Consider the following 19085-nt stretch of genomic DNA (forward strand, 5'->3'; position numbering starts at 1 on the left):
TTTATTCTATCGAATTAATACAATGGATGGTGTAACTGACGACGACAGTGTCGTTAGTAACACCGGCGATGATGGCCTGGAGGTGGTGAATGATGGAGGTGGCGGTGTAGGTGGAGGTCAGTTCGAAGAGTCGTGCGACGGTGCTGCTTTAAGGGAGCTGATGAAAGGGGTAAGAATTTAATTACTAACAGTATATGGGCATTTTAGTCTGAAATTAATTTTTGAAATATTAGGGTTTTTTTTAATGTATTCTAAAAATTTATAATTTATTGATTGTAGTCGAACATTGTAATTGAGCTAACCAAAGTTTGATAAGAAATGTGAATTATTGTTAATGTTGTGTTAGTCTAATTAAAAATTAGTCAGAATTTGGAAGAAATTCAATATAGGGTTGTATAGGAATGTAAAATTGAATTTGGAATTGACAATAAAAATGGAAAATTGAAACTGGTAGAGGTGGGTTGTCATTTGGGTATTAGCATTTTGTATGTTTTGTTTGGGTATGTTAGATGTATTTGATGTAGTTCTCTGGTATATGTGTATGGTAATCAATTAATTGTGTTTGTTGTTAATTTTAATTGTTTTCAATTATTTGGGTATTTCAATGAAAGGTTGTGATTGGTGAAGAGTCTTATAAGACTCCCAAGAAAGGCTTTAGTAGTGTTGCAATATCTGTTGAGATAGAGAAGTATGTTGAAGTAGAAGTTGGTCTTCCTCCTCCTTCAATTGGGATGGTCTTCCAGTCATGGCAGGAACTTGATGAATATTTTAGGGTATATGGGAAGCAAAATGGATTTGGGGTAGTTCGTACAAGTGCTTGTAAAGTAGGGAAATGGGCTAACGCAAAAATGAGAAGGAATTGTTTGTGGACGTGTGAGTGCTTTGGGTTGCCTAATAGGAAGCGGAGGAAGGTGGAGGATAAGTTAGTGACTGATGCTCAGATTGTTGAGGATGAAGCGGTCGGTGTGAAGAGGAGTAAGAAAGTTCAATGTCTTGTGAATGTGTATGCAAATGTTAATGAACGTGGTGAATGGGTTGTTCAAAGGGCACATATGAAGCATGTTGGACACACCCCCACTCCAGAGAAGGCTAAGAATATTAGTAGGTTGAGGAAAAAGTTTTTTGTTGAGAATCCTCATGTTGTCAGGCAGCTTTTCAACGAAACGAGATGCGGGGTTCCCGTGGCAAAAATCTATAAAAAAAATGGTCAGGGAGCGTAATGGGTTGGAGAACATGCCTTTTGCCCAGAAAGATCTACATGAAGAAGTGGCGAAGCAGAAGAAAAAAAAATATTTGAAGAAGGTGATGCTAAAGCAATGTTTACCTATTTCCAAAGTATGGTTGAAGATAACCCAAATTTTTTTTACACATATCGAGTGGATGAAGAGGGTAGGTTGAAGGATGTACTTTGGGTAGATGCAAGGTGTCGCATGGCATACGAGGAGTTTGGCGATGTAGTTTGTTTTTACTCCACCTACTTGACTAACGAGTACAAGTTACCGGTTTGCAACTTTGTGGGAGTTAACCATCATGGCCAAACCATTCTTTTTGGATGCGCGCTTGTCAGTAGAGAGACCGCTGAGACCTTTGAGTGGGTGTTTAGCAATTGGTTGCGTTGTATGGAGAACAAAACCCCTGTTGCAATACTTACAGATCAGGACCCTTTCATGAGGAAAGCGCTTAAGACTACAATGAAAGGGACTACACACAGATGGTGTATTTGGCATATTTTGCAAAAAATTTCTACAAAACTAGGAAAGCATCCGAAATATCCTGGGTTGAAGGAAGAGTTAGAGAGTGTTGTGTATGATAGTTTGGATTGTGAAGAGTTTGAAAGACGGTGGCAAGAAGTGATCAAGAAACACAAATGTGAAATGGACGAGTGGCTGGAAGGTTAGATGGTTGGTATAAAATCTTAATTTTTTGTGTGATTTTACTATTTATTATAAATTCTTAAATATTAATGACTACAATGAAGTAACTCATGTTGTAAATATTGAGAGGCTAAAATTAGGCAAATACTTATCAGACAAATGTGAAGTATATAACAAATATTGCAGAAAGAGATCACGAATAAGTAATAGTCCAATAAATCGACTTTCTGATTTGTTATCATAATATTGCTGTCTACCAATAGTTCAGGGTAGGTGCCACCTCTCTTCCTTCAATTTTGTCATTGTTTATAACAACTCCATTAAGTAGTAGTAGCTAAATGAGTAAAGGCCACAATTCATGTCAATTATGTTACATAATATAATTAAATGGTTATGTATCCATCTTAACATGCTAAATGGTTATGTATCCATATGAAGGAACTTAAATGGTTATTTATCCATTATCCATATTAACATTTAATATTTTTAAATTTCAGTATGGTTGAAGTAGGTTGATATTGAATGGCTTACTATAACATGGATTTTATCTGGTATGAGGTTATGATTTTTGTGGTTGATGATTTTTGTGGTAATTTCAGTTTTGTACCGTACACCTCTGTTTTTGTTGTCTTTGAATCATCATTCATGGTGTTAATTTGGTAAAATTTCATTTATGGTTGTAATTGTGATATAATTCTGGAACAGGACCTGATATGTTGATGCATTTTGCAAATTATACCCTAATTTTTCTACTGTTTATCGTATGCAATTTTTACCTTCTGGTTTTGGCCTTTTACCTTCTGTTTTTAGGCCTGTATGTTGAATGTGATATGTGGATACCTGCTTTCGTGAAGCATCTGTTTTGGGCCGTCATGAAAACAACCCAAAGGGTTGAGAGAATACATAGTTTCTTCAATGGTTATTTGAGCAGACATACATTGCTTTGTGAATTTGTGGAGAGATATTGTGAAGCTCTGGAGGTTAGAGCTATTAGTGAGAAAAGAGCCGATGAAAACAATTCCAGATTTTTTAGGCAACCCATGACAGCCTTCCCAGCCGAGTCTGTGTTTTGCAAAATTTATACCGATGCCAAATTCAAAGAAGTCCAAAGGGAATGTAGTAGGTTGTTATATGTGACGGGTCTGGAGAAGAGGCAATTATCTGACACAATGATAGAACATGTTCTCGAGGATATTGTTTGGTTCAAACCAAAGAATTCAAGAAAAGAAGTTCCCTCCCAGAGGAAACGGGTGTACAAGGTTATATACAACAGAAGCACAAAAGAAGCAGATTGTGAATGCAGGTGCTTTCATTGTCATGGTATCATGTTTTGCCATATGATTATGGTGTACCAAATTAACGACTGTACAAAAATTCCCGACAAGTACATCCTACGTTGTTGGCGGAAAGATTTTATTAGGAAGCACACTAGAGTGAAAGTGAAGTACCATGATCCGAGTAAGACGGAGGCGGTGTGTAGATTTGATAAGATAATGGTGAAGTTTTCTCCTATTTGTTCTAAGGCATCGATTTGCAAGAGTGCCTCTGATGTTGTGTTAAACGGTCTACAGTTGCTTGATATCCAAATTGAAGAGAAACTGTCCATGCTGACCCGGAATAGATCTGATCTTATGGGGTGTAATGGGACACCATCCTTTATGTGTTTGGAAAAGGACGCTACACCACCTACTACTGAAAAGCAAGGCAGTTGTGCGAAGGACCTGTCTCTACAACTTGCTACCATAAAGGACTCGCCAATTCCGAAGAAACCTCCTCATCGTACTATAGATTTGAGGTACAAGACTTGTGTTGAAAAATCGAAGAAATCGGGTAGGAAGAAACAAGCCACAGCCGCTGCAGTGGGTAGTCTTAACAACCCACAATCCTCTTTTCCACAGGTAATAAACTCATAAATTTATGTAAGTTGAAATTAGAAGGTGTATGTGTTATTGATTCGTTATTCATTATGTACTTAGGAACAACATTCATTTCATATGATGGGTTTTAGTCCACATTGTGTTGGAGGCATTCAAATGACAGATGGGGATGGGTTCTTTGGGCTACTTCACTTCGTTGTCTGGAGTTCGGCGTCCTCTTTCTGTTGGGGCTGCTGTTTCTCCAACTCAAAGGCCCCTTTTCCCCCATATTATATGGCGTTCCAACAGTTCTGTCAAATGCAGGGATTTCCGATGCAAATGGATGGTTATATGTCGCCTAATACGGCCGTGTCTCAGTTCCCGTACTAGATGAGGCCTGCAAATCGCGCAACTCCTGGAAGTGTGAGTGAAACTCCGCACCTTGGTCGGTCTAACAACAGTACACAGTAGCTTTTAGCAATGACCCCTACCCTTTTTGTGTAGAATTGCTGGGATGTGGGTAGAGTTAGTTGTCTAACAGCCACCTGAAGTGAATTGAAAAGCCTGTTATTTTAGTTGGGCTTTATGTTGTGGGAAAATGGTCTTCCTTCAGGTCTATTTTTTGTAAAGAAATTCTGACTTGCATATTTTGACAACTTGTGAGTATGCTGGTGGGTATATGTGTTGGCATTTTTTGTAAAGAAAATTTAAATATTTTGATATAATGGAAAACTTAATGTTGGAATAGGTTCATTACAGATATTGATGATTTATTTCCTTACATTGGATAATTATTTCAGTTCCTTACCCGGAAAATGGAAGTATATAGTAATGGATTATATTAAATATGAAAATATATAATTATTATTTCTCTGCATGGCTATAAATGGAAACCTCTGAATTATTGTATATAAGTCGAAACCTATGAATTATTGTATAAGTGCATTTATGAATTGTGAAACAGTAGTTGTGAGATTGAAGCAAGTTGAACGATGGTGTATACATGATTTCTAATGCAAGTTGAATTGTGAAACAGTAGTTGTGAGACTAATTTTAAATTTTATTATTTTTTAACGTTGTATGGCTAAAGTTGAATCATACAAAGTATATGATTGAAAACATGATGAGATTAGTAGCAGGAGATGTTTTTGTATGTTTATATGTTTTTGTTAAAGGACTTTTCCGACCTAAGACTCTTGTTGCACAAAAAGTGTTCAAAGGTACTAGTAACATGTTCAACTTTACTACTAACTTGTTCAACTGGAACAATGCTATCCAAGGAAGGTCCAACTGTACTGCTAAAAGCATCAACTGGAACAATGGTATCATAAGAATGTCAGGTTCAACTGTACTACTCTCTTCTTCCTCCAAAAGCGTTAAAGGTTCAACTGAACAGTCAACCTTTGTAGTATTCACTTCAATGGACACCATTGTTCCATTGAACTGCGAAAATGTCCAATCTAACCTCTTAAAATTTTTACTAAACAATTGAAATGTTCATTTGTTAACTACTAACATATATGAGTACAAAAGGGCTTAAGTTGAAGTATTCATTTTGATGGACTTACATTGTAACATTCCGTATCTTAGTACCACTGAACTTTATTAAGGTTCTCCTGTATTTTGGTAGGGTACTAATTGTACATAGTACTATTGAAGTTAGTAACCGTAGTACTGGAACCATCATTTGGTGGACTAATTGTTATGTACTTTTAATTAAGGTATGATTGACATACATAAGGGTACCTTTTTCTCCACCTAGGGTATCATCATATTTGTAAGATGAAAATGTAGGGAAAATAAAATTGTGGATGATAATTTAGTAAAATAATTGTATAATGATTTCATTATGGGGTAAGTGATGTGTCATCATTCCTTAACACTATCGACACCGACATGATTGTCAAAGATGAAAGACACATAACTTTGATTATCAAAGTAATACATGATTGTCTTTCAACATCACATGAACTTAATACGTAATCAATGACAGTAAAGTATATCTTGTGGTTTGTTCCACAAATACATATATTTCTTTTGTCCTACTTATGATACATTGTCATTGTTGACTGCATAGGAAAAATTATTAAATTACGTTGGAACCCTAAATTAAAAAATGGTTTTGAATAGTTCTATTATTTTGAGACGTCAATTTATATTTTGGTTTAGAGTACAACTGAAACTAGAGAAATAGACACAGAGGAAGTAATTGTATACTTGTATTCACCATAAATATTCCACTGTATTTATTTAGGGTACATTTAAAAGTTTGTAGGGTAACACTTGGATAAACCTACTGTTGTGGTACGTAACCATGACACTGGTACCAATAATTGATGCACTGGTGTTAACAACTGTTATTGAAGGGTTACCTTTGAGTCAAACAAATGTTCCTTTCGTATATATTAGGGTACCACTAATTGTTTTTAGGGTACACTCAATTTTTTAAGAGGAAAACCATTACATGAAACATGTATTTTTTGTATTAATTATTGTTTGTATTAATTTTTGTATTAATTATACTAACATAAGGGTTACTAAACACTACAACAACCATTTATGATGACGATAGCATGAAAATACAAAAGATGATATTGTAATCTTGTAAATAAGTACATTGTAATATTCTCACCGACAGCATTTGGATACACCTTGTTCTTTGTATGTTTGTAAAGAACTACAATGATGGTCCTCAATTTTACGGTGGTTACAAAGTTTTATACAAATTTTATGTTGGTTTTTTTTTTCCGAAGGGGGGTGGGTGGGGTTATTGTGTGGTTATTGTTCTTATGGATAATTATATAATGTTAATTATCCATCAAATAAACGTCCAATTAAGTTTGTCTTTTGTACCATTGAAAATAAAACATGTACAAATGTCGTTATGACATTATTGTATTATGTACCATTGAAAATTTGTCCTGTTGAACTGACATGTGCTTAGAGTCGCATTATGATATTGTTTTGTATAAATGAACTTTTAGTTTGTTCTCCAGTGGTACTTATACTGATTACAGTTTAATAAAAGATATAGGTAATTAGACCATTTGAAGCCCATGTAATTCCCAGGCCCATATTCTTTTGGAGAAGCGCCAATTTTTGGTGTTTTCACCGCGAAAATTATTTTAGGACTTAAAAACTCTTTCATTTCCCTTTGCTTATGAATACACATATCCTATTGAGTTACTAAAAGGAATACACTGACTTTGGATATACAAAAAACATGTCTTTGAACACATCCTCTTCAGTTGGCCGTGAAACCAATTTTGTAATTGGTTCCGGCGACATCGTTTGGGTGGCTGCTAAACGTTGCAACTGCGGGGGTCAAGCAATTTCAGAGTTCCGTATTTCATTATCCGAGGCTAATCCAAGACGACCATACTACAAGTGCAGGTCTTGTTCTTTTTGGAAATGGGCAAGGGAGGAGGGTATAATTAGAAGCACCACCAACAATGGTTTAATGGAGATTTGGAAGAGGATTGATGTACTTGAAAAAAAATTTGCTACTATGAAATATGTAATATTGGCCTTTGTGGCTGCTATGGTAGTTCATTTGTTAATTTGAAATATAAATTTTATAAATAATGTGTTAGTTGTATTTGACTTTGTTGTGGTTCAAATTTGAACAAAATTTTATAAATAATGTGTATGCTAAGTTGAAAAATATTTTTGATACATCTATGATATATGTCTTATAAAAATTTTAGAAATTTTGCTACATCAAATGGTTTTAAAAACATGGTTGTGGTTCACTTTTGAAATCAATAAATTCTAATTCTGCCTCATATAATAGTAATTTAAACATAACACATTAATATTGTGTTCCATAATAATGACATATATAATGAAGCTTAAACATAGTACAAACATAGTAGCTTAAATAAAGAGCTTAAACATAGTTCCGCATCCCACAAATAATACATAACATAGTAACATAACATAATAGCTTAATCCCGCAACACTTGCGTTATCCTACATAAACAAGTGATCGTTGTCTGAATTCACAGCTCCATCATCATTCCCCCCTCTGTCTTTGTACCAAGTTGATGCAGGGTGGAGTCGATTGGGGCTTGGAAGGAATTTCGGCCTTGGCTAGTACAATGACAATTATTGATTAAAACAAATGCTACTTCACTATTATGATGTGAGACATAAAACCCATTAATTATTCAAAACAAGTATTGTTAAATAATAAGTGAAACTAACTACTTAATACCTGAAAATCGACACCCATTTGTTGGTCGTACATAGCCTCACCCCTGTAAGTCACCTAGGGATAAACATCGGATTTTTGCCAAATTACAAGCACACCGTAGTACCCATTTACCAACCCGAAACCATCAACCGAGTACACCCCTTGAAGGGCATCTTTCACGTACCCCAGCAAAGCAGCGTCAGCTCTGGCTGTCGTCATGACCAAAACTTCCGGGGAAAAAGCATTGTATAGCTTATTGAAAGTTTCTTTGAAAGATGGACGGTTGACATTTCTAGCATTTCACACAATAAATGTAGCACCTCTTGGAAAATATGGAGCGCCCGGAATGTCTTCCTTCGAGCCACACACAGAGATACGGTGGTACTTAATTCCTCTTAAGGATGTTTTACAAGTGAAAACATTAAAACTAACCAATGTAATGTTAACATTGACTTTAATTACATGAATTGCAACACTCTTAGACCCTATGAATATTTGCTTTTCATCAAGAGGAATGGTGTAGATAGGAAGATGGTCGGTCATCACAATTAGCTTACGGTCGAAGACAGGGATCAACTCCAAGGGTATGAAGGGAGAACCCACCACATCCATTGATTTTTGACATAGCCACCGTGCGAACGCCGGGACACCCTTGTGGAGGTATCCTTCTAGGTCGGACAAAGTAGGATAGTAAGCAGCCCGTACATCGAAGTCACTCACCTCCATAATGTTGTTGGGGATGAAGGTTGTTGTCTCATCATCAAGAGATTTAATTAGTTGCTCCCGAACGATGTTCAGCGGTATCAGGTCCATGTTAAGGAAGTAATCTTCCCCAGCATAGTAGTTTAGGTTGTTGAAATTGAGCTCGGGTTCAAGTGAGGTTATGAAAGGGCTGAAGTACATGATGGGTTCAGTTGGGTGTGGCTGCATTAGCCAACCCCAAACGTTGCGTATGCTATAGAGGCGAGTGGACATGGCTACAGGGGTGTACGGTGGATGAATTTTGTTTGGATGAGAGTGTTTTGAAGTAGAGTGCTTCACAGAGCAAACGACAAAATTCAAAAGAAGTAGTAAACAATCCCACTATTGTGAATCCACTTTGTTAAATTCAACAAGCATTCTGCCCAATCTGACAACAAAATCAGTATTTGATTTGACAATTCATCACCCTAGCAGACTTGCTTTTAATATGTACTTTTTAAAATATTTTTATAAGGTGTTAACTTTTTATTTATTAATGTCGTAAGAGGAGAAGAAAAATCAAACAAACACAGTAAATGAAAGATAGTCATATAATAAAATAAACATATCATGGTAAAATTTTGTTATTGTGTGCTTTTACAGAGTGGAGCTACCATTTACCCTTAGGTGTTACTGTGTGCCAGAATAGTCCAACTACAAAAATTTCAGGTCAACTAACATGACAACACAATTCACTTGGCTCAAGGAAAATGAATTGGAAATTGTACAACATTCATGTATTTCATTATTAAAGTTTACTTCCTCTAGTTACTCCAACTTTTTATGTCCATGCAAGTCCAAATTTGTATCGGATAATGTTAGAGTCCAAAATTGAATCGGATAATGTTACGGTCGATATCGGATAATGTTACCGCCTCGGGTGTACTAGTTGATAATGTAATCCTCTTGTAGTCTATACAAATCTAATCCTTCTTACAATCTAAAAAGAAGGTGCGTTATCCGAAATATATTATAAATATAGGTTTTACCATTTATCAACCACAACACAACACCCTTCTTCTGAAAATGAAACCTAAAATAAAAACCAAATGCGAGATCATAGATTTTATTTTAGATGGTGGAATACAAACGGGGCGAATTAGCTGAAATATATAGGGAAAGTGGGGTGGGAAAAACACAAATATGTTTTCAGTTGCTCCTAACTTGCATGCTCATGCCTCCGGAAGGTTTGTATGGGTCATCAATTTACATTCAAGCTTTCCCGGTGTTTCCATCTAACCGATTAAGCGCCCTAAGCAAGAGTTTTGTGGGTCGGTTGTGGGGGAAGATCCTTTGTCATCGATCCTTGTTAAAAAAATTGACGACCCAGATCAAATATTTTTTGTTTTGAACCAAGTGGAACAAATTGTGTTGAGCTCCCACGAAGGATGCCGACACACTAGGGTTATTATACTGGACTCCATTGCACATTGGTTCAGGCATGCTCATGACAACACTGCAAGAGGATTCATGGAGAGGGGTCAAATATTAATTTCAATAGCAACAAAGATGAAACACATAGCAGCTACATACAACATTGCATTCGTTGGGGTTAATGAGGTCACCGATTTCTTCAAAAACAACAACGGAATGTTGAAAACTTTCACCTCAAGTCGGGAAGTTAAGGCATCACTAGGAGACAAATGGGAACAACAAGTCGCGAACAAGATGTTCATTTCGAACCAGTATGACAACACTTCCAAGTCATGGTACCGCGAATGGCTAGTAGTTAAAAATACAAACAACTCCCTAGAACGGAGGCGATGCCCGTTCCGCATCACATACGAAGGTCTTCAAGTGCTCTAGTGTAACAAGGTTACCTAGGGTATCATCAAGGTTATTTTCGGTACCGTCAAGGTCAACAAGAATACCATCAAGGTCGCCAAGGGTACCATCAAGGTTATCTAGGGTACCATCTATGTTAGCTAGGGTACCATCTACGTAAACTAGGGTACCATCAAGGTTAGGGTACCATCTATGTTAACTAGGGTACCATCAAGGTTATCTAGGGTACCATCTGTGTTAACTAGGGTACCATCAAGGTTATCTAGGGTACCATCTGTGTTAACTAGGGTACCATCAAGGTAAGCTTAGGTACCATCTGTGTTAACTAGGGTACCATCAAGGTAAGCTAGGGTACCATCTGTGTTAACTAAGGTTAAACTAGGGTACCATTATGGTTAACTATGTTACCATTATGGTTAACTAGAGTAGCATAAAGGTAAACTTGGGTACCATTAAGGTTAACTAGGGTACCTTTATGGTTAAGTAGGGTACCTTTAATATTACCATTATGGTTAACTACGGTATAAAAGGGAGTACCACTCATCTGCTGTAGAGAATCATTTAGGTGATTTAGGGTACTATTTAGCTGCATCATATGACATAATAAATTATTTATTTGCTACTACAACGTTATCCTTCCGTCTTTTAACTATTCATCTGTTACTATCTTATTTTACCAACTTTTAAGTAAAGGGTAGTTGGTTTTAATATGTGAATTGCAAGGTAAAGTACGTACAGCTGTGACAATGAACACCTACACTGTAAAAGTAAATTATCTAATTCAATACAAGTCCCATCCCCTAGCAAATTTTAATTGTGATATTAAAGGTGGTTTGATGTATTCAATTCCACAACAACTCATGGTATATATAATTCAACTACAAGTGTTACTACCATTACATTTCATAACAAACAACCGGAAGTAAAAAAGAAGTTCAACATCCACCTCATGGGCAACAAAGGTACTACGAAGGACTATCCTACTGTGTCAGTGGTCCTCTGATGATACTAAGTGCAACATGTGGCATATGTAGTAGTATTTGGTTACAAATAGCATTGCAGTGGCACTTATAAATATGTCAATTGGTAAATTTAAATTCATACACGTTAAAAATGATGTTTCAGTGGTACTAATATATATGTTTTGTTTTGGTTATGCAGCTAATTCTCGTGAGGAACGAAAACGTAAGAAGCTATTACGAAGGGTGGCCAAGATCAACAAAACCGGGGTGCACGATCCGAATGCTTTAATTAGGGATATGTACATGCCTAAACACAGCTACCGTATGATGTTATGTCATCAACTAGCCACGATTGCAAGGGGTGGCTTAGAAGAACCGATCAAAGGTATAGATTTCCATCCAAATTACCCTTTTTTCACTCTATTCAAGGTTGGTAGAGCACGTTACTTTCGTAAGGAGGCTTTTTGTTTCATGTGGTACTTGGTCGATGGTGCAAAGATAGCCATCTCTTTCAACTTGAGAACCTTAAGGAGATCTCTAGCTGAGTGTTATGCGTACCCACTTTACCACACCTACCTCAAACGTTTCTTTGAGTTTTTCCAATACCTTGAGGATTGGTGGTTGGATGTGGATGAGCAAATTGGCAAGGGGAATGAGTGGGGAGTTATCCTTGCTGGTAAGAGGTTCACTACACCTAATGAACAAGGAATCAAAGTGACATATCAATGGCTGAAATTCACACAAGAGGATCCAACTGAGGCTATTATTACCAACCCCGAGCAGCGCATTGCATTTCGATGCCCAATGTGGTCTGAAAATGGATTTGATGAGATAGATAACTTATCTCTTGTTAATGTCGAACCATTCACCTACAATAACTACCCACCTGAGTATGTTAGACGCATACAACATGCACTCCATTTGTATGAGACAAATGCGGAAAGTGACTTCGCTGAGGGTGTTGGGTGGACATCGGAGTCTAGTTTTGAGTTTTTTTTATTGCTCGGGGCTGGTGTTGTTAAAGCTACTAGTAAATTAGAATTTAATGAGTGTTTGTAAAGCTATTAGTAACTTAGAAATGAATTACTGTTTTTATGGGTATTAGTAAGTTAGAATTAAATTGGTGTTTCAAAAGCTATTATTAAGTTACAAATGAATTCGTGTTTCAAAAGCTATTAGTGAATTAGAATTGTATTATTGTTTAAAGCTATATGAAAATTAGATTTAATTTATGAAATTTGAATCAACCTTGTGAGAGTGTATGTAGTTATGGGAATGTATTTTCCGGACTTGTTTTAAATCAATTACTAGTTAATTAACTGACTTGTATGTGTTCCCTATGTTACTTATTTTTCTTACCAACTTATGTGTTCTGAATTAACTCTATCAACCAAACTGTCTAAGCAACCTGCATTGTCATTGTCTAAGCAACCTGCATTGTCTACAACAAAATATCGCCACATAAAGACCAACCACTTGGTTTGGTTTAACACACCAACACAAATAACCACCTAAAAATTCAAATTCCACCACAAAAACACCACAAATACCCCAACAGTTTTCCCTTAGATTAGCTAATAATTCCACCACCTAAAAATACCTAAGTGACCAAAACTACAAAGTGTTTTGAGAAGACACAGTCCTTCTGGGCCGGACTCGATCCTTGGGCAGAATTTCATCAAATTTTGCTAATAATTCGTTGCAAGAATTGTTTGCATCCTCCAAAAACAACCTCTTCTTCAAGTTCTTCTCCTGCACAAAATATTTTCAAAAATTGTTATACAACTTCTTCTCTAGACAAAATAGCAAAGCAGCCATCTTGAACAATAAACATACCAGAGAGTAACTAGTATCAGGACAATTACGGGCATAGTGCTTAATGCAACCAAGCATTAGCACACCATAGGAGAAACTATACATTAATAGGATGTGGTTAGTTGAATTGAACAAAATATAGTATGACATTATATGCGACAATTAATAAACTTACGTATCCGTCTGCTTTACCATGCCCACCACATGCTTGGGCCATTTCTCACAAGTCCCCAACTCCTACAACAGATCTTTCAATTGGAAAAGAACATCAATGGCCTTCACCTGCCGATTGGTACAACTTTTAAAATCTCACCATTTTCAAATTATACTGAAAATTATGTTAAAACACAAAAAGTGGGGTGGCCAAGTTACTAACCATTTCAGAAACAAGCTCTGAATGTTGTTCATAAGGATCCGGATATAATGAATCAATCATCTAGAATTGCTTCTTCACCAAATCAATGAAGGCACCACCAGTGTTCATCCCCGTTCTCTGACGATCCATTAAGCACTGAGAAAAACACCTGTTTCACAACAAACATTATAAAATACAAAAAGTTAGGTACATTATAAAATACTAGTAAATTATAATTTAATGAGAATAAAAATATCAACAACATTATAAAATACAAAAAGTTAGGTAGATATTAGTGGAATATCATCATTTGGAATAGTTAACAACGGCTTGCCATACTTCCTTGCAAGATTCGCATAATCCTTTTCCTTAGCCTTAATCATCATCTGCATAAATCACAAGTTAAATGTTTCACGAATGTTAGTAAATGCCAATAATGACAAGTAAAACAACTCATACATCATATACTTACTGCATAGGAAGGATCAATCAAAATCCGTTTCCTCCGATTCAGAAACTCAACTGTCCCCTAGTACTTTGTGTACAAAATCGATGTCATTCTCACATATTGATGCCGCCCAAGACGGGCTCGAGGAACCACAACACCATAACAGTCCCTCGGTGTAGCATTCATTCCATCACACTCTATGATGGACGGTCCCTCCTTGCCATTACAAACACAACCAATTAAATTGGACATAGTCTATATGTCTCAGTTAAGTTTTTTAACCATGTTAGAGAAAGCTATAAATCTTTTAATCTACAAGATTGATTAAGGACAATGTGGACTATCTAAATGGACAAACCAAATATTTTCATGTAACTTTAACATTAACACTAACATAAACCGCTAGAAAGTAGAAAGGATAGACAAAAAAAAAAATACTTCTTTTCATCCTTCAAATCCTTCCATCCTTTCACAAAGGTCTCCAACCGCTTATCATAAGCTGTTTCCCGAGTCATCGTATCAGCAATTTCACCATTGCTAGAATTACAAGATTCCTTCTCTTCAGCTGGGCACTTCTCTTGGGGTGCTTTCAACACTTTTGCACCCTTGTTACTACTCCCACTAAGATGGGGCTGACTCCCTTTACCCATGCTGACAGTGTGCATATCAAGATGACCAGCCTTTGAACTACTGCCTAATGCTTTACCAACTATGCCCTCCACTAGACTAACAAGCCTATGAGTTAATAGAGCAAGCACCTAACCACCATAAATAACAGGGAAAAGTATTAATAACTGACTTATTATGACCACATGAAAGTTATAATTCAACAAAATATATCAAGCCAAAATATGTTTACAATGTTACGTCGATGTGAACATAATACTCTTCAAACTAAAAACCATCCATTTTTTCATTGGGACGACTAAAACACCACCATAATAAGATTCATGTATAAATTCACTCTATGGTCTACTAGTTTTGGTTAAATGCTGCTCCAATTATAGAACAATAACTAACCCTGATTTCTGATCCAATAATATAAGGAAAAGAACACAAGATTCAAAAATGGTGTTCTTTGATTTAACATAAATAACAAGCAAAGGCAAAAAAGTAAACAATCCTATTTAGAAGGCAGCAAGCTCAAACAATCCTATGCACCATACCCAAACAAATCACAAGGTGTATAAGCAATTACCTGATCCGCTATAGAATTCACCGAAGTATTTGCAACTTTAATGTGCACCAGCTCGAGATCTCCATCATTACGTGGAACCAAAGGATGGTCCTCCCCATACGCAATGTCAAGAACCTGTTACACAAGTACCAATTAACAATCTCACTTCCAATTTAACAACCTATCATAAATGATTAATCACAACTTTTTTTGTCCACTCTCACCGGAAAAAATCCAAACTCTTCATCAGACCTCCTATCTTCATCTATAACTGCTTTTAAATGGTCAGAATCCCAAACCTTCAGCCTGGGGTATACACCCCACCTATTTGGTACACGATGGAGGTGATCCAAATAAAAAATCTGCATTTTCCACTAACTTTAATTAGCATACACTTTCTTAAAGCATTAAAAAACCAAAAACTTAGGGTAACCTTTACCATAAGAAACACGAAGCTCCCACCACAGCCATAACGGAATCCATCTTTCTGGAACTTTGTTTGAAATCGATCAGCGGATTCGCGCACCCAGTCAATTGTGAACTTGCACCAATCATATTCTCCTGCTACAGATGCAACTACCAATGTGGGCACCAACGATGCAACTAAGTTTGAACTGTTTGTCGTCGTGTAGACTATCATTCCTAGGGCAACAATTGGGAAAGCTATCATAAAGTCCTCTTCATCAAATTCTGTCTCCAGCTCCACCAGAGTACCATCTTCATGCTCAGGGCACATGGCTGCAGCTGCAAGATTGAGAGACACCGTTTCTCGCTTCAAACCAACACCGTATTGTTGAAACACCCGCATAATCTTCTGGGTGTCGTCTTCGTCATCGCCAAGAACAAGAGGAACTTCCTTCCTTCCCATAGGAATCCCAAGAATGGATCTTACTTGGTTTGGCCCTAGCGGAAGAATTGATCCATCACCAAAGACAACTGTCCCATCACCAAAGACCCTACTCATCAGCCAGTAATAAAACTGCCTCGGGATATTTTTCATATCCAAATGCAACAACCCCCCAAAGCCCATACTTTCCACCAGCTCCCGTCTCTTCGGATCTAACTTCTTGACCAGATAACAAAACTTATCCACTCGACAAACAACATTGGGCTGCTGCAAAACAAAGCAAACATATTAGCATTACTCCCATCACTGTTTTTCAAATTCACTTAAAACTAAATACTAGATTCAAAGATAACCAAACCAAACCACATGACCATTACTTCCATTACTCTATTTCAAAATAGAAGATAACCAAAACCTACCAAAGCGAAGCACATCACATTAACATAACCTATTACCAAACCATACCTTCCCAATGTTATCATAATGTTTCCGTAGGACTACACCATCGGCCATAACTCTATGTCCTTATGTTTGAATACCCTACAAGGAAAAGCAACAAATTCTCACATTTCAAATTTTCACATACAAAATAATGGTATCCTTCACAACTAAAAAATCTTCATACCTTCTTATTCCCCACTCCACACACCGACTTCCCTTTTCTCTTCTTACTCTTTCTCTTCATGTACTCCTTAATCATCATCTTCATAAATCCTCCAGAACTAGAATCAGAATCCTCATTGCTCGAATATTCAGATTCCTGATCATCATGTTCTTGATCATCATGTTCTTCGTCTTCACCATCAATTCTTCCCTTTCGTTTACCAATCCCCATTTTCTTCGATTGGCCCACTGGTTTCAGATTCAATGACGAACCCACAGGTTTGCGTAACTCTCTTTTTAATGGACCCTGAAAATCATCTTACAAAAATTAGTTCCACTTTTAAAATTCTATCACACCAACAACAACAACAAATAAATACTCACCCCCCACTTTGTCCGATTCATCGACCGAACAATTGATTTTTTCTTCATCACTACACTGAGTCTGCACATAATTTGGAACCAAACATTAGCTTTCTAACAGAATATACCTTAATCATTTCAAATAAACATCTAACACAATAAAAACTCCTTACAAGAATCTTACAAGAAAGGCATAACAACAAATAACTGATTACAAATAACAAACCCAAAACTAAATAACTGATTACAAATACAAGAAAGGCACTACTACTAATGACATAATTCTTAAAACAATATGCCAATCATACAAAACAAACCAAACGCAGTGAACCCATAAACCATGAAAGATTCCATTAAACCAAGAAATAAAGTGGACATTATTTCTACAATGACAGTAAAGCAGACAAGCCATACACACATTCATATGGATACGAAGCGAAACCCAAACCACAAAAACTAAGCATTAAACCATTAACCTCAAAAAACATTCTCACTACCCTTATAATTAATAAAACAGTTCCACCCTTCCCATATTTTGTGCCAATTTAAACCGCATTTCCTCAATTGAATTTAATGGAAAACCTACCTTGCTTGAACTATTGCCTCAATAGTCTTTTGCTCTTGTGGGCTAAGGTTGGCTTGCCTCAATATCTCTGGCCCTAATGGTAAGAATCATTCACATTTTCATTTTCTTTAATGTTCCATGGGCACAAGTCATGATGAGTAATTACAGCCTGATGATTTAATCCCCAACAGGTGTTTGTGATGAGGCTTCTAGCAAAAGCTAGGGGTGTTAATAATGAACTTTGTAACAGCTATATACCAATCAACATTGAAAGGTGGTTAATGCCTTTGTCTTAGAAATATATGTGAAGTTTTGCTCCAAAAAAAAAAGACTATTGAGGCTATAGTTCAAGCAACGAATTTACTGCAATTTATACCTAATTTGTACAATTAAAACCCACTTCCCAATTGAAATTCGACATTTTGGAAAACCTAACCCCAAAATTTGACCCCCCCCCCCCCGCCCCAAACCCCCGATTTCATTAAAAAAAAAAAAAAACAATCTTTGATTTCAACAACATAAAACAATAACTACAATGATATTAAATCAGACAAACCATACACACATTCATGTGGATACGAAGCCAAAACAGAAATACCAAGCCTTAAACCATTAAACTCAACAAAACGTTCTCAGTACGCTTAAAAATAACAAAAAAAAAAAAAACCAACACACACTGATTTTGTCCCATTTTCAAACCCGATTTCCCCAATTGACAAACATTTAATGGAACACAAACGACTTTAAGCACAATTTTTACCTTATTTGTACATTTATAACCCACTTTCCAATTGAAATTCGAGAATTTGGAAAACCTTACCCCTAAATTCGACCCCCGAAACCCTAAATTCGACCATCCAAACACTCGAATTCATCAAAATAAACCAATCTTTCATTTAAACAACACAAAACAATAACTAATCCTCGACTACAAGTATAACCCTATTTCAAATTTCTTCAAACACACAAAAAAATACATACCTGAAGGAGATGGACGTCTCACGCTTTAATTTTGACGGAGGTGGACAGAGATCCCAACGGGGAGAACCTATGAATCCAGCAACTCTTCGTCGGTGGACGATTTTGTCGAAAAAAATCAAAGAAGATTGACAGTTTCAATTTCGTCGAAAGAGAAAAATTGGAACAACAGAGAGGAGAGAGAAAATACGACAGGAAAGAGGAGAGAGGATATACGAAAAGCTATAAGTGAAAAGGACGTCTCACCCTTTCCTCGTAACGGAGTACTTTACCTCGAAACGGCATAACCAGCTGGGCAAATTCAAATTACATATCAAAAGACAACTTTGCCCCTGCGAGACAACACTAAATATCTCGCAACACTTCGTTTAGAAAGCCTCTTAAATCAATTTTAAAATGATTGCTCTTTACAACCCAATCTTTTACCAAAGAGTCAATAACTTCAACTTTTATCCAATGTTCCCTTACAACCACGTCTAAGAGTCTGTTCACTTTAACTTAATTTCAGTTCAGTTCAGCTC

At 36.5% G+C, this 19085-nt stretch overlaps 2 protein-coding genes across 6 annotated transcripts; one reads left to right on the top strand and one right to left on the bottom strand.

The window, feature by feature from the left end:
• The first annotated feature begins 1316 nt into the window (after window positions 1-1316).
• LOC110735993 (protein FAR1-RELATED SEQUENCE 5-like) lies at window positions 1317-4120 on the top strand. Its single transcript, XM_021916162.1, has 3 exons — window positions 1317-1893; window positions 2580-3772; window positions 3851-4120. Exons 1-3 carry the CDS (start codon window positions 1317-1319, stop codon window positions 4118-4120), a joined length of 2040 nt encoding a protein of 679 aa, XP_021771854.1.
• Window positions 4121-12806: 8686 nt separating this feature from the next.
• LOC110735538 lies at window positions 12807-18821 on the bottom strand. 5 transcript variants are annotated; one of them, XM_021915750.1, is made up of 14 exons: window positions 18568-18820; window positions 17043-17103; window positions 16681-16965; window positions 16521-16595; window positions 15648-16322; window positions 15433-15570; window positions 15230-15343; window positions 14470-14789; window positions 14056-14247; window positions 13923-13969; window positions 13605-13752; window positions 13404-13510; window positions 13250-13325; window positions 12807-13165 (listed from the first exon to the last, which is right to left on the bottom strand). In XM_021915750.1, exons 4-9 carry the CDS (start codon window positions 16566-16568, stop codon window positions 14229-14231), a joined length of 1314 nt encoding a protein of 437 aa, XP_021771442.1. In that variant the 5' UTR covers window positions 16569-16595; window positions 16681-16965; window positions 17043-17103; window positions 18568-18820; the 3' UTR covers window positions 12807-13165; window positions 13250-13325; window positions 13404-13510; window positions 13605-13752; window positions 13923-13969; window positions 14056-14228. The 5 variants fall into 5 exon arrangements, with proteins under 5 accessions (XP_021771442.1, XP_021771435.1, XP_021771421.1 ...); XM_021915743.1 differs by having other exon boundaries at window positions 14056-14789; window positions 15648-16319; window positions 18568-18821; XM_021915729.1 differs by having other exon boundaries at window positions 14056-14789.
• Between the last annotated feature and the right edge of the window lie 264 nt (window positions 18822-19085).

Source organism: Chenopodium quinoa, unplaced genomic scaffold (genome assembly GCF_001683475.1).
Source record: "Chenopodium quinoa cultivar QQ74 unplaced genomic scaffold, ASM168347v1, whole genome shotgun sequence".
Classification (NCBI taxonomy): domain Eukaryota; kingdom Viridiplantae; phylum Streptophyta; class Magnoliopsida; order Caryophyllales; family Amaranthaceae; genus Chenopodium; species Chenopodium quinoa.

Bases quoted from the DNA above. Each gene is read 5' to 3' on its own strand.
- LOC110735538 (XM_021915737.1), bottom strand. From the start codon at position 16,568: ATGGCCGATGGTGTAGTCCTACGGAAACATTATGATAACATTGGGAAG. The intron at 16,323-16,520 runs GTATGGTTTGGT...TTTGTTTTGCAG, and splicing joins ATTATGATAACATTGGGAAG to CAGCCCAATGTTGTTTGTCG. The intron at 15,571-15,647 runs GTAAAGGTTACC...TGGAAAATGCAG, and splicing joins GGAGCTTCGTGTTTCTTATG to ATTTTTTATTTGGATCACCT.
- LOC110735993 (XM_021916162.1), top strand. From the start codon at position 1,317: ATGTTTACCTATTTCCAAAGTATGGTTGAAGATAACCCAAATTTTTTT. The intron at 1,894-2,579 runs GTTAGATGGTTG...ATTCTGGAACAG, and splicing joins AATGGACGAGTGGCTGGAAG to GACCTGATATGTTGATGCAT. The intron at 3,773-3,850 runs GTAATAAACTCA...TTATGTACTTAG, and splicing joins CACAATCCTCTTTTCCACAG to GAACAACATTCATTTCATAT.